We start from the raw sequence: 16,170 nt of genomic DNA on the forward strand, positions 1-16,170 counted from the left end.
GCATCTATGGAGGGAAATGGACAGTCGATGTTTCGAGGAGACCCTTCATGGACGTGGGAATGTGCATCAAAAAGCTACAGATGCTACAGATACAGTCTGACATAAAAATACAAAATGCTAGAAACACTCAGCAGTTCAAGCAGCTGCTGTGGGGGAAGAAGCAAAGTTGAGGTTTCAGGTTAACGACCGCCCTTCATCAGAACTGAGAAATGTTAGAAATAAAACATCTTTTAAGTTGCTGAGGAGGGAAGAGGGAGAGGGCAGAAAGGCTGGGTTTGGGGTGGAGGAGGCTGAGGGGATATCTGATAAGAGATGTACAAAATTACAAGGGACATTGAAAGGGTAGATAGCTGGAAATTTACCTCTTTCATAGTGGTGTCTGTAGCCAGAGGGGACAGGTTTAAACTAAGGTTCAGGGGGTTTGAGGGTGAAATTTTTTCACCAAGGGGATGATTGAAGTCTTAAACACACTGCCCGAGGCGGTGGTGAAGGCAAGTACTCTCACAACACTTAATAGGTATCTAGACAAGCACTCGAATTACCAAGGCGTAGAAGGCTATGGGATTATTAAATTTAGATACATGATGGCTGGTGGAGACTTGGTGGCCTTGTTTCCATACTGTGTGACCCTATATCAAAGGAAATGTCAGTGAAAGGGTGGTGTCCAAGAAAGACTGAATGACCAACCAGTGGTGGTCGTGGCAGCAGAAGCCAAAACTGGTGAAGGCCGGTTAACACCAGCGAGCGTTTTTTGGAAGAGATGTACCCAGAAGGAGAAATAGAAGAAAGAAGTTAAAACAAAACTGTGCTTGAACTGCGAGTACAAACTCGGTTGTATCTGAGGACCAGCATATGAGTGCTGGAAATGAGCTGAAGCATTCACAACCTCGTTCAGCCAGAATTGCCAAACAGAAGAGGCACTTTGAAGACACGAGAGACTACAGATGCTGGAAATCTGGAGCAACTCACCCAAAATGCTGGAGGAACTCAGTAGGTCAGGCAGCATCTATGAACGGAAATTAACTATCAACGATTCAGTCTGAGATCCTTCATCAGGACTGGAAAGAAAGAGGGCAGAAGCCAGAATAAAAGGGGGAGGGGGAGTTGCATGAGCTGGTGGGTGAGAGGTGAGTCCAGGTGAGGGGCAAAGATAGGTAGGTGGGAGAGGGGGGGAGTGGGAATGACGTCAGAAGCTGGGAGGTGATGGGTGGAAGAGGCAAAGGGCTGAAGAAAATGGAATCTGATCGGAGAGGATGGTAGACTATGGAATAAAGGGAAAGAGGTAGGGAACCAGAAGGAGGAAGGTGTGGGTGATGGACAGGTCGTGACGGTGAGGGAGGGGAAAGAGAAGGGGTAAAGAGATCAGAGGGATAAGGGAAAACAAAAAAGGGGTGGGTGGGTGGGGGAGGAACTGAGTGGTTACCAGAAGTTAGAGAAATCGACGTTGATGCCATCAGGTTGGAGACTGCCAAGACGGAATATGAGGTGTTGTTCCTCTGATCTGCATTTAGCCTCAACTTGGCAGTAGAGGAAGCCATGGACAGACATGTCAGTGTGGCACCTTGGCTTCCTTCTAAGGTCCTCACTGTTATAGAAGCCAGTCTTCAGCCTATTAACTCCACGCAGTATTAAGAAATGGCTAAGATCACTGGATACAGCAAACGTTCTCAGACCAGATACCATCTCAGGTAGTACTGAAGGTAAGTGCTCTGAAACTGGCTGTAAATCTAGCCTTGTTCTAGTATGATTACAACACTGGCATCTACCCGACAATGTGGAACATTTGCCCTGGTGCATACTGTTCACAAAAAGCAGGACAAATCCACTTCAGCTAACCGCCCAAGTCCAAACATCAGCAAAGTGATGTCATTGGCAGTGCAGACAAATGGCACTTACCAATGACCTGCCCACTAATGCCTGGTTTGGGTTTTGCCTCGGCTCCAAACCTCATCACTTGGTCCAAACGTGGACCAAGGAGGTCAATTTCAGAAGTGAATTGAGTGTGATTGTCCTTAATGTCAAAGCAGCATTTCACTAAGTGTGAGGGCAGTCATAAAGCCCAAAGATCAATGGGAAGATACTCCAGTAGTTGGAGTCCTATCTTGCATCACAAAGATGGCTTTGGTTGTCAGAGGTCAATCATCCCAGCCCCAGGTCATCACTGCGGGAGTTGCTCAGGGTAGAATCCCAGACCCAACCATCACCACCGTCAAGGGCAGTCACTCTCAATTCATAGTCTCCCTTGGTCTCCACCCTATCACAGACATTCCCTTTGTTTTTTCCATCCCTTTTCCCTTCCTGCAACTTAAATCATGTTTGCCTCCGAACTATTCTCTGTGCCAGCAATGTCATCAAACTGAAATGTTAACTCTGTTTCTCCCTCCACGGGATGTCTTTGAAATTTTTTTATATACAAGGGGCATAGTTTAAAAATTAAATTAAGGCATTTCAGCAGTAAAGTTTATAAGTACGTCTACATTCAAAGATTGATGGAAATTTGGAACTCTCTTCTGCAATTGAAGCTCATTCAATTGTTAACTTCAGTCTTGGACTGAGATTTTTATTAACCAAGGGTAATGAGGGATATTGTCAAAAGACTGTATCAAGTTGGGCTGTAGATCAGTCATGATCTCACTGGGGGGAGAACAGAAGTGCAGAATAGAAAGCTGCTGTTCCAGAACATTGGCAGTGTAATGGAATACATATTACTTGTCCCTCATTTGTACTCAATAACATTCCACAAACAGCAGTGTATTAATTACCTAATCATCTATTTCAATGATGTTCATTGACAGATTTGATATTAGATAGCACAGTGGCTGGGGTGTGTTTACAGCACAGCACTGGGCACTTTCCCCTGTTATTGTAGGAGGTGTAACACCTCTCCCTGTACCACCTCCCTCACCACCATCCAGGGACCTAAACAACCCTTCCAAGGCGAGGCAGACATTCACATCTCCAAGGCCTTATTTATTGAATCCGGTGCTCACAATGTGGCCTCCCCTACATCAGTGAGAGTAGGTGACTGCCTTGTGGAGCACCTGTGCTCCATCCACCATGGCCATCTGGAGCTCCTGGTTGCCGGCCATTTTAATTCCCCTCCCCATTCCCACACTGACCTGTCTGTCCTCGGCCTCCTCCACTGCCAGGGCGAGGCCAAATGCAAGCTAAAGGAACAGCAGCTCATATTCCACCTGGGTAGTCTACAACCTGACAGCATGAACACTAAATTATCCAATTAAACTGCTCCCCCTCTGTCCCCTTTCTGTCTCCTCCTGATTCTCTCCCCTCCTCCGCCCACTCCATCTGCCTCTCACCCACACACTTCTTCCACAGTTTCCCCTCCCCACACTGTTCCCATCTGCCCCTCCCCACCTCTTATTCGATTCCATGCTCTCTTTTCTGTCAGATTCCATCATCTGCAGCCCTCTGTCACCTCCCAGCCTCTTGCTATTTCCACCCTTCACCTGCCTATCACCCCTCCTCACTGGGATCCACCTGTCGCTTATCAGCTCTTGCTCCACCGCTTCCCTCCACCTTTTTAAACAGGCTATCTCTCACTCCAAATGAAGGGTCTCCACCCAAAATATCGACTATCCATTTCCCTCCACAGATGCTGCCTGACCCGTTGAGTTCCTCCAGCATCTTGTTGGTTGCTCCAGGTTCCAGCATCTGCAGTCTCTTGTGTCTCCACTGGGCTATGTTGCTCTTTTAATCTGTTTTGCTGATCAGTGACCCAACCCTTTATCTGCCTTTTCTCCATAGTCATAGAGTTATACAGCATGGGAACAGGCCCTTCGACAGCTTGTCCATGCTGACCAAGATACATGCCTGAACTAGTCCCATTTGCCTGTGTTTGGCCTATATCCCTGCAAACTTTTCCTATCCACTTACCTGTCCAAATGTCCTTTACACACAGTAATTGTACCTGCCTCTACCACTTCCTCTCTCAGCTCGTTCCATATACCCACCACCAAACTTGCCCCTTGGGTCCCCTTCAAATCTTTCCCCTCTCCTTTAAATTTTTCCCCTCTCACCTTAAACTAGTGCCTTCTAGTTTTAAACTTCCTTACCCTGGGATAAAGACAGTCTTCATTCACCTTATCTGTGCCCTTCATGATTTTAAATACATCTATAAGGTCACCCCTCAGCCTCCTGTGTTCTGGGGGAAACAGTCCCAGCCTATCCAGTGTCTCCTTATAACTCAAGCCCTCCAGTCCCGGGTCCCTTCCCAGCTTAATGACATCCTTCCTATAGCTGGGCAACCAGAGCTGCACACAGTACTCCAAGTGTGGTCTCACCAATGTCCATTACAGCTGTCATATGTCCCAACCCATGTACTCAATACCCTGACCGAAGAAGGCAAGCATGCCAAATGCCTTCTTCACCACCCTGTCTACCTGTGTCGCCACCTTCAGGGAACTATGTACCTGTACCCCTCGGTCTCTCTGTTCTGCAGAACTCTCCATTGTCCTTCCTACCTTTGGTTAACATGCTACTCCACCCCTCCCAGAGCAGGCAGACTATTCTTTATCTGACAGTGCTGCATTCCATCAGTAGTGCCCATATGAAGAGAGTGCTTGGGTATTTGGAATAGGAGTTGAAAGCCCAACATTCTATATTTCTACCTATGTAAACAAACTGGATATATACAATTTGCTTCCTTCACCCAGCACACCGAGGTAAATTGCAGTATTGAAGTGTGGTCTAACTGAGGTCAGCCAACCAGATGCTGAAAAGGATACCAGAAGTTAGAAGTGATTTTTTAATAGGTTATTTTCTCAGGCTTGTCTTGACTTGCCTCTTTGTCAGTCCAAATCTGTAAGAAAAATAACCTTGACTAATCTTATGATGCTATTTGAATTAATTAGTCCACTAAATTAAAGCTCCAGAAGTTAAAAGGACAGCTATGTGTTGGTTATTAAATGATTTTGGACAGTTGGTTCTCTGAATAGTTGCCAAGCTCACTGGAGTTGTGCATATTTTTGCTGTATGTTAATGAACGCTGTGAGGCTTTCATCTGATATTCAACTTCACAGAGCTGACTGTCCCAGAGTTGCACTCAGATTTGATACTCAGCACTCCTGGGAATGATTTATGGAGAAGTTGTATAATGAAGTGTAACTCAGTGAGGAGCACTGTCACCTCCTCGTTTGAAGACTGTGGATTCAAATCTCGTTCCACAGACTTGAGCAGAAAGGTCTTGGCAGGGGTTGCAGTGCAATACCAAGGGCACTGCTGACAGCACTGCTGTCAGAGGTGTTCACTTTCAGATGAGATATTAAACCTGTTCTCCCAGGTGGATGTAAGGCATCGTCTAATTGAGAAACTTCTGATTTTAGTTGTCAGTTGTACTTTTGGCCAATGCAACTGCCAATTTGCAAACAGCACTGATGTGAATGAAGAGTTATCTGATTTTTAGTAGTGTTAGTTGAAAGATAAGTGTTGGCTCGATCACCCTTTTTGTTCTTTGTTTTTTTTGCATTCAGCCAAGCGATAAACAGCCCTGGTTTAACATCTCATTGGAAAGTCAACAGGTTTATTGGTGCAGCACTCCTTGAGAACTGCACTGGAATGTCATCCAAGATTATGAGCTCAGGTCTCTGAAGAGGGGCTTGAACTCTCAGTCCCCATCTCAGAAAATGGAGTGCTACCACTGAGTCAAGGTAAACCAGATATAAGAAGTTTATTTTCCTTCTCTCACAGGAACTCGTGAATCTGCTGTTGACTGGTAAAGCTGTCTCCAACGTTTTCAACGATGTTGTGGAGCTGGATTCTGGCAATGGCAACATCACAGTCCTCAAAGGAATTTCAGGGCGCAGTGACATTGGACTGCTGTCTCTCTTTGAGCACTATAGCATCTGCAAGGTATGTGTCCTCAGCCACTAGTGCAACAGACATGGGAGGTATAGCCTTGAAAGAAAGACTTTTGGAAGGATCAAGGTGTCGCCAAACCTGAGTTAACTCAATTAGAGCTAGGATGCTAAATCACAAGGAGGCAATGTCATAAGTGCACCAAAAGTTTGGCGGAAAATGTGGGGAGAGGAGATTGGTGAAATTCAAGAGGCCTCTGACAGGTGGGGTTCATAACTGGTCAGGTTATCCTCGGAGAGAAGATTAGTGAGTGGGGGTAGTAAGGGTTGGGTTCCTGTTTGTAAAGTGGCAATGAAGACAACCTTTGGATAAAGATGTAGTTTAGAATCCTATAGGAAAGATGCCATTAAGCTGAAAAGAATACAGAAAAGATTGATGAGGATGTTGCCAGGACTGGAGGGATTGGGTTATAAGGAGAGGTTGAGCAGGCAAGGACTTTATACCTTGGAGCATAGGAAACTGAGGGGTGATCTTATTGAGGTGTATAAAATCATGAGGTGCCTAGATAGCGTAGATGCACAGTCTTTTTCCCAGGGTTGGGAAATCAAGAACTAGAGGCCATAGGTTTGAGGTGTGTTGGGAAAGATTCAATAGGAACCTGAGGGGCAACTTTTCCACACATAGGGTGGTGTGTACCTGGAACGAGTTTCCAGAGGAAGTGATTGAGGTAGGTACAATAACAACACTTAAAAGACACTTTGACAGGTACATGGAGAGGAAAGATTTAGAGGGGTATAGGTCAAACACAGGTAAATGGGCCTAGCTTAGATGAACATCTTGGTCGGCATGGATGAGTTGGGTCGAAGGCCCTGTTTCCATGCTGTATGATTCTATATCTGTGACTCTGTTTCTAATAACTTGGGTGGTAGATGGGTTTTTAAGCCAAGGCTACATACATTGACAATACAGGAGATGCGGCGGTGAGAATGCTCCTGTTAATTAAGCTTAGTGACTAATTGCTGTAAATGATTGAGTTTATTTTATGAACGTAATTAATATGTAACTATCCATCCTCCATTCACAAATGTGTCTCTGGGAAGGAATGAACCTAATGTAATGGAATTGTGGTTTAGTTAAGTCTGAGACTAGAGGTTTAAACCTGCAGAAAGTAATAAGGAGTAAGTTGGCTAAGGTAGATTGTGGAACTTGAATGAAAGGTAATATGGCCATCAGGCAATGGCAAACATTTAACAAAATAATACGTAATTTGCAACTGATACTCCCTTAAGGAATAAAACACCTGAAGAAATTAAAGAGTGTATCGGATTAGAGAAGAAGGCTTATAATGTTGTCAGTAAAGAATATTAAGCTAAGGATTGTGAAGGATTAAGAAAACAACAAGGGCTGAACAAAAAATTGATAGAGAACAGAATAAGAGACCGAACCAGCAAGAGATATAAAAATAGTTTGTTAAAGCTTCTAAAGCTTGGGACAAAGTTTAATGAAAGTAAACACCTGCCTGTTACAGTCAAAAAGCAGGAGAAATTATATTGAGTAGAGAAATAGCAGAGACATTTAATAAATATTTCATTTTGCTTTCACAGTAGAAAACTGAAGAAATATTTCAGAAATATGTAAAAAACTAGGATCTAATAGGGAATGGGAACTGCTAAAGAAATTAGTTTCTGTGAAGAAATGGTGCATGAAATATTAATCAGATAAAACTGGCACATGCTCTGGACTGGGATTCCTTAGATCCTTGAGTTTGAAAAGCAGTGACTCCACTTTATCCTAAATTTTGAAATATCCCTTGCAGATTGGAAGATGGCAGATGTATCTAATGTTCAAGGAAGGCAGGAGGGAGGAAACAGAGCTAGAGGCTAGTAGACTTGACATTGGAAGTAGGAAAATACCAGTTTCCATAAAGAACCTGTGAATAGGGACTCGGGATAAGGTAAATCAATTAGGTAAAATCAACATGGTCTTTTGAGATTGTAACCAGCAGGTTTCATGAAGCGGGAACACTAGATGCAATGTACCTGGATCTTCAGAAAGTAAGTAGATGTTAGACAAAATTGAAAATTAAGGTTCCTGAGATTGGAAGAATAGGTGATCTCACTAAAGCATAAAATTCTGAAAAGAAAAATAGGAGGAGGAGTAGGCTGTTTGGGCCTTCAAGCCTGCTCTGCCATTCAGTTCGATCTTAGTTATCCTCTGTCTTTACTGTCACATTCCCACTCTCTCTCCATACCCCTGATATTTTTTGTCTGCCTATCCATCTATCACCTCAGATAATTTCACTGACTTGGCCTCTGCTGCTTTCTGTGGTAGAGTTCTACTAGATCACCAACTCCGAATGAAGAAATTTCTCCTCATCCCAATCCTAAATGTTTTATCCCATATCCTGGCTTTATACTCTGCAGCCAGGAGAACCACCCTTCCTGCAGCCAGTCTGTCTGGCTTTTTAGAACTTTGTATGTTTCAATGAGGTCCCCTCATAGTCTTCTGAAATCTCATGTACCCATGCTTAGTTCCTCACCATCACTAAGGACCCTCACCATCCAGGACATGTCCTCTTCTCAATACTACTATCGGGGAGGAGGTACAGGAGCCTGAAGACCTACACTTAACGATTCAGAAACAGCTTCTTCCCCTCCGCCGTCAGATTTCTGAATGGTCCATGAACACTACCTCGTTACCCCTTTTTTTTGCACTATTTATTTATTTTTGTAACTTATGTCTTTGCACTGTACTGCTGCCACAAAACAACACATTTCACATCATTTAAGTCAGTGATAATAAATCTGATTCTAATAAGTTGACTAACATCTCCTCGTATGACAATCTCGCCATCCCCGTTCTGCTTAACTGTTGTCTAGGCAGAGATCAATAGATTTTTGATACAAGGCAAATAAATAGTTTGAAAGAAGGTCTGTTAATTGGGAGGTTCTGCGTTACAGAGTGGACTGCAAAAAAGCTGTCATTTTCCACCTCAATTCGATGCAGTTAAGTCAGTATTCTCCAGTGATGTTGAATGTCATTTCCACTGGTTTCCTTTAAGATCCTGTAAATTGTCAGTCACCCCCCATCAACAGGAAGGCAGTTAAACTGTGAGGGATTTGTGTTATTTGAGGTGGAGAGTAGACTCAAAAGAGGAGAAATGATGGGATGGCCGAGTGACAGGCTTGGGAAAGAAAGAACATGCATCATGTTGTGCCTTTTTAACTTTGATATCATAATGCCCATTGAAGCTGAAGTGTCGTCACGGTTTTACTGCGGGATATATGGCAGTCAATTATGCATACAAATGTGTAGTAAAGCTATGAAGTGTCACAAGATCACAAGACAAAGGAGCAGGAGTAAGCCATTCAGCCCATCGAGTCTGCTTCATGAGCTAAACTAAAACTATTCCTATCTAGCCCCAATTTCCAGCCTTATCCCCATATCCCTTGATACCTTGACAAATTAGATACCTATCAATCTCCTCCTTAAATGCCCCCAATGATTGGGCCTCCACAGCTGTATGTGGCAAAGAATTCCATAATTTCACTACCTTCTGGCTAAAGAAATTTTTCCTCATTTCTGTTTTAAACTGGTACCCTCTAATTCTAAGATTGTGCCCTCTAGTCCTGGACTCACCCACCAAGGGAAACAGCTTAACCACATCTACTCTGTCCAGTCCTTTCAACATTTGAAATGTTTCTATGAAGAAATAATGAGCCCAGATATGAGGTGCAGGCACAAAGGCAGTTCAGGTTATGTAGATATGACAGAGATACCCTTTTCATAAACGGAGGCCGGGTGCTAATGATGTGGAAAAACTCAAGTTGCCTTCTGAAGCAATGTGGTCAACATACCTAAATTTAACATTCACCATCTCACTCTTCTCCCTTGTCTTATGTCAGTGACATCTCCATGGATTACGATTAGAGAGAGAGAGAATATTAAAGTAGTTTCATATTCATTGACCCATCATCTAATGTTCTTGTACATTACAAAATGATTCACAATAATGTATCCTATTCACGGTACACTAGTTTCTCGCTTGGAAGCTTCTGTTAAAAACATTTTTGAATTAGTTTTATCCCCTTCATTATTGTGCCAAAGTGCTAGTTACATGATAATACCAGCTGCTTCTCAGTGCAACCACTGACATTGGGTTGCACAGTGATGCTGTCAGACCTTGAATTCCAAGCTTGAGTGAATTTTTACCTTGCAAATGCTTATTTTCCTTTTACTGTGATGGCGTACCTAGCTTCCAAGAGTTCCACGAGCAGCAGCCCTGAAGGGTAAACCTTTTCAAGTGGCATTTACCTTGTAATATTCAGTTGCAGAACGGGGAGGTTGCCTGGAGTCCCCTTTGCAACATTACAGATGTAACACAAGTCGCAGAGTTATTCCCTGGGCTGAAACAGCACGCTTATTCCAGCATGTACAGTGACACAGAATGTTGGCACAGGTCAGAGGGAATTTGTATGTTTGCAAGCTGTAAAGGTGGAGTAGAATCAGGCTTCAATCTCTTTAAGGTATAATGAGCCTGGAAAACCACTTTCCCTATTCTCACACTCCACAAGAAATTTTTGAGAGGAAAAATAGTGAATGTTTATTTTCAGTGATTGACATCGAGGTATTAAGTCACAGATGATGATTTATGACTAGGAAAACCGAGAAAAGAATTATTGGGACATTTTGTGCAGAAGGACAGACAAACTGGCGCAGAGGCGTAATTTTGGTTGGTTTCAAAATCCTATTCCATTAGAATTACACTCTCCTTCTATCCTAATAGCAAGTTACTGTAATATACACACAGACATTTGTCATTATTGGGTAGGGTAGACACTAAGGCACAGTGTCCAAAACCTAAAGTGTGGAAGAGGCAAGTATATGAGTAAGGTGGTCCACAGCCCTCCATTCTGGAGGTCCATGGCTCATTAAATGGATGTTGTGTGTCCAGTAAAGTGACTCACAATAGGAGTTCACATCATAGCATTGTGCGTCAGTGTTATAGCAGGCTGCTTCCTGTTTCTTCAGCAGATCAGTTGCCCTCACCACACCATGTTATTGTTATTTCATCTATCAGCGGTTCATCCGTTAATGCCATTGTTTCAAATCTCCCACTTGCCTCATAAGAGGTCATGTAGCTAGTGGGAATTAGCGGAAGTCAGGGCCTTCTAAAGGATGCTGGATAGGCATCAGAGGGAAAATAACTCGCAAGGCTACAGAAAAAGAGCGTGGGAATTGGATTGACTGGATTGCTCTACATCAAGCTGGCTTGTGCTTAGTGGGCTGAATGGCCACCCATGTTGCAAGGTTTTGTGATTCTAACTTCAATTTATATAGTGCCTTTATCACACTAAGACACTTAAAGGCATTTTACAGGAGCATTATCAAGCAAAAATTTCACACCAAGCATAGCTGCTAGTGATGGAGTGGTGAAAATTGGGGATGTGCAAAAGATCACAGTGGAAGAGCTGACATCTTGGTTGGTTACAGGATTAAGGAGGTTGTAGTTAGTAAGGAGCGAGTCCATGGAAGCATCTGAAATTGAGGATGAGAATTTTAACATTGAGATTTAACAATATGTAGACCTTCCAAAGTTTAATTGTGTCTGATAGACACTACTTGGCACATTGATATGGTGTCATGGAGTCATACAGCATGGAAGCAGGTCCTTCAGCCACTGAGTCTGTGCCATCTAGCACTCATTTTTACACTAAGCATATCCAACCAATTTTTATTCTCCACACATACCCATCAACTCAGCTCCCCTCCCCCGGCCCAACAGATTCTACCATTCACCTACACGCTAGGGACAATTGACAGTGGCCAAAGAGCCTACCATCCTGCATGCCTTTGGGACTTGGAGGAAACCAGAGCATCCAGAGGAAACCCACATGGTCACAGGAGAAGATGCAACCTCCATACGGACAGCACCGGAAGTCAGGGATTGAACCTGGGTCACGGGAGCTGCAAGACAGTAGCTCTACTAGCTGCGCCTCTGAGCTGCCCCGATATCTTTTGGCTTTTTGTAAGATAGTCATTACCTAATTTGAGAGAAGCAGGGTAACAACTGCATATAAAACAGCACTTAAAGGAATTTTGTACTTGTATGTTAAACACTGCCTGACTAGAGGAAGATGGGGGCCCCTCTAGGTCATCAGGGGCATATCAATTGTTTAAAACAGTGGATGGTCTCTGTTGCTTTTGACACTGCAGTGTTAGGTGAAGAAGCATTGTGTGCAGAGGATAGGGAGCAAAATATGAAGTACTGGAAAATCAAAGGGCTGAAAGACTCTGAAAGCTACATTTTCCTCTGGTAAGGCACTGCTTAATACATTTATGCAACTTCTTCACATGGTATTTTTAATGAGTTGATGCCAATTTCTCTCAAACTGGATTGTGGTTATATGAAAATAAGCCACAAGATCATGACTTACTGAGCAGCATCTGTCTGTGGGAATTAAACAGAGGCTCAGCATGTTAAATATAGCTATACAATACAAAATTAACTTCAAAAGGGAGACTGGATTGCCTGTATACGACTTCCTTCAGGTGTCTCAAAGCACTTTACAGCCAATAAAACTGTGATGTGGCAATGTATTATAGCAGTTTTGTAATATAGCAAATCCATCTTTTGATCTGCACAGAGCAATATCCCACAAACATTTTGTGACAAAAACTGTATAATTTATTTCGGGGATGTTAGATCATCACTTAAATTAGAACTATTGACCGAGACACGTAATTGGTTTATTATAAGCAAGGGAGTGAATAGTTACTAGGAGTAGATGGGAATACAGAATTGAGGTTACAACCATAGAATGGTGGGGCAAGCTCAGGGCTACTCCTGCTCTTAATTCATATATCAGTATATTCATATTTATTGCTGAGAATATGGATATCTTTTCCAGGTTGGATCCTTCTTGAAAACTCCAAAGTTTCCAATCTGGGTGGTGTGCAGCGAGAGCCACTTCAGCGTCTTGTTCTGCCTGAAGAAGGAGCTGCTGAGCGACTGGAAATTTGAGAGGAGATTCGACCTGTATTACTATGATGGCCTGGCCAATCAGCAGGATGAAATCCGACTGACAATTAGTGGGTAACCCATTCCCACTTGTGTGTGACTAGTTGGCCAGGCCACTCTCTGGAGGGAGATAGTGGCCTGGGAAAGGGCGGGGTAACACAGCTAGGGCTAGAGTTTAAGGACAAGTTATCTAGACCAAGTTTGTATTAGCTTGATTGTAGAGGTTTGAAAGGTGACAAACTGCATCAGCAAAGATGATTAATAGTGATGGTAGAGGAGGCAATAAGAACCTATTTCTCCTATGGGGTGGGGGGTCTAGATATATGGAGCAGAATCTTTGATTTGTTAACCATAGAACTATACAGCACAAAACAGGTCCTTCGGCCCACCATGTTGTGCCGTCCATCAAACCACCCTCACACTACCTAACCCCTTCCTCCCGCATATCCCCCCATCCCACGCTCCTCCATATGCCTATCCAACAAGCTCTTGAACCTGTCCAATGTATCCGCCTCCACCACCACCCCAGGCAGTGCATTCCATGCACCAACCACTCTCTGGGTGAAAAACCTCCCCCTGACATCTCCCCTGAACCTCCCACCCATAACCTTAAAGCCATGCCCTCTCGTCTTGAGCATTGGTGCCCTGGGAAGGAGGTGCTGACTGTCTATTCTATCTATTCCTCTCAGTATTTTATATCCCTCTGTCATGTCTCCTCTCATCCTCCTCCTTTCCAGTGAATAAAGCCCTAGCACCTTAAGTCTCTCCTTATATTCAATACTCTCTAATCCAGGCAGCATCCTGGTACATCTCCTCTGCACCCTCTCCAACGTCTCCACATCCTTCCTATAATGAGGTGACCAGAACTGAACACAGTACTCTAAGTGTGGCCTAACTAGAGTTTTGTAAAGCTGCATCATCACCTCGCGGCTCTTAAACTCAATCCCGCGACTTATGAAAGCCAACATCCCATTGGCCTTCTTAACTGCTCTTTCCACCTGTGAGGCAACTTTCAATGAACTGTGAATATGAACCCCCAGAGTCCTCTGCTCCTCCACACTACCAAGTACCTTGCCATTTACCCAGTACTCTGCCCTGGAGTTTGTCCTTCCAAAGTGTACCACCTCACACTTCTCCAGATTGAACTCCATCTGCCACTTGTCAGCCCAGCTCTGCATCCTATCAATATCCTTCTGTAAGCTCTGACAGCCCTCCACACTATCCACAACACCACCTATCTTAGTGTCGTCCGCAAACTTACTAACCCAGCCCTCCACTCCCTCATCTAAGTCATCTATAAATATCACAAAAAGTTGAGGTCCCAGAACCGATCGCTGTGGGACACCACTAGTCACTGCCTTCCAATCCGAGGGCACTCCTTCCACCACAACCCTCTGCTTTCTACATGCAAGCCAATTCCTAATCCACACAGCCAAGCTTCCTTTGATCCCTTGGCCTCTGACCTTCTGAAGAAGCCTACCATGAGGAACCTTATCAAACGCCTTACTAAAATCCATGTAAACCACATCTACTGGACTACCCTCATCAGTCTTCCTGGTCTCCTCCTCAAAGAACTCTATCAGGCTTGTGAGGCAAGATCTTCCCTTCACAAAGCCATGCTGGCTGTCCCTAATCAGTCCATGATTCTCTAGGTGTTCATAAATCCTATCCCTTAGAATCCTTTCTAACAGCTTACCCACCACAGACGTGAGACTCACCAGTCTATAATTCGCTGGCCTATCCCTATTACCTTTTTTGAACAAGGGGACAACATTCGCAACTCTCCAATCCTCTGGCACCATTCCCGTGGACAACGAGGACTCAAAGATCCTTACCAGCGGTTCAGCAATCTCCTCCCTAGCCTCTCGAAGCAGCCTGGGGAAAATCCCGTCAGGCCCCAGAGATTTATCTGTTTTAATATTATTTAACAACTTCAACACATCCTCTCTCTTGATATCTACAACTTCGAGAACATTACCCCTACCAGCACTCCCTTCCGCGTCATCAAGACCCCTCTCCCTGGTGAATACCGTAGAGAAGTACTCATTGAGAACTTCTCCCACTTCCGCCGCCTCCAGGCAAATTCTCCCACCTTTGTCCTTAATCGGACCTACCTTTACCCGAGCCATCCTCCTACCCGTCACGTACTTGAAAAAGGCCTTGGGATTTTCCTTAATCCTACTAGCCAACGCCTTTTCATGTCCCCTTCTAGCTCTCTTCAGCCCCTTCTTAAGTTCCTTCCTCGCTACCCTATATTCCTCACGGGCCGTGTCTGAACCTTGCTGCTTATACCTCATGTACGCTACCTTCTTCTCCCTAACAAGTCGTTCCACCTCTCTCGTCACCCACGGTTCCTTCACCCTGCCATTCCTTCTCCGCCTCACCGGGACATATTTATCCCTAACATCCTGCATAAGATCCCTGAACGTCGACTACATCTCCATGGTACATTTTCCTTCAAAAAGGACATCCCAATTTACACTCCCAAGTTCTCTCCTTATAGCCTCATAGTTCGCCCTTCCCCAATTAAAAATTCTCTTGTCCTCTCTGCACCTGTCCCTGTCCATGACAATTTTAAAGGTTATGGAGCAATGGTCACTGTCCCCCAAATGCTCACCCACCAATAGATCCTTCACCTGTCCCGGTTCATTTCCTAAAACTAGATCTAACATGGCATTCCCTCTAGTCGGCCTGTCAACATACTGCGTCAGGAGTCCCTCCTGGACACATTTAACAAATTCCGTCCCATCTAAACCTTTGGCACTAAGCAGGTTCCAGTCTATATTTGGGAAGTTGAAGTCTCCCATTATAACAACCCTGTTATTTTTGCTTCTCTCCAAACACTGCCTGCCAATCTGCTCCTCTATGTCTCTACTGCTACTGGGGGGCCTATAGAATACTCCCAGTAGAGTAACTGCTCCTTTCTTGTTCCTTAATTCCACCCATACGGACTCTAGAGATGATCCTTCTACAACATCCATCTTTTCCACAGCCGTAACAGTGTCCCTGACCAGTATCGCCACCCCTCCTCCTCTTCTTCCCCCCCTCCCTATACCCTCTTAAAACACCGAAAACCAGGAATAACCCGTCCTCTCTACAGGTCCCACCTTCCCAAGAAGAGATCCCAATGGTCCAGAAATCTAAAACCCTCCCTCCTGCACCAGCTTCTCAGCCACACATTTTTCTGCCACCTCCTCCTGTTCCTGCCTTCACTATCGCGTGGCACTGGCAGCAATCCCGAGATTGCTACCCTTGAGGTCCTGTTCCTCAATTTTCTGCCTAGCTCCCTGAACTCACTCTTCAGGACCTCATCCCCCTTCCTACCTCTATCGTTG

General features: G+C 44.3%; 1 protein-coding gene across 3 annotated transcripts in view; it reads left to right on the top strand.

The window, feature by feature from the left end:
* Positions 1 to 16,170, top strand: part of mindy4 (MINDY lysine 48 deubiquitinase 4) — a 183,977-nt gene that overhangs the window by 149,509 nt on the left and 18,298 nt on the right. For all 3 annotated transcript variants that reach the window (XM_052015394.1, XM_052015395.1, XM_052015396.1), the window contains 2 exons: positions 5,707 to 5,868; positions 12,726 to 12,906. In XM_052015394.1, coding sequence (XP_051871354.1) covers positions 5,707 to 5,868; positions 12,726 to 12,906 — 343 coding nt within the window. The remainder of the gene's footprint in view (positions 1 to 5,706; positions 5,869 to 12,725; positions 12,907 to 16,170) is intronic.

The sequence above is a fragment of the Pristis pectinata genome, chromosome 5, assembly GCF_009764475.1.
Source record: "Pristis pectinata isolate sPriPec2 chromosome 5, sPriPec2.1.pri, whole genome shotgun sequence".
NCBI classification, from domain to species: Eukaryota; Metazoa; Chordata; class Chondrichthyes; order Rhinopristiformes; family Pristidae; genus Pristis; species Pristis pectinata.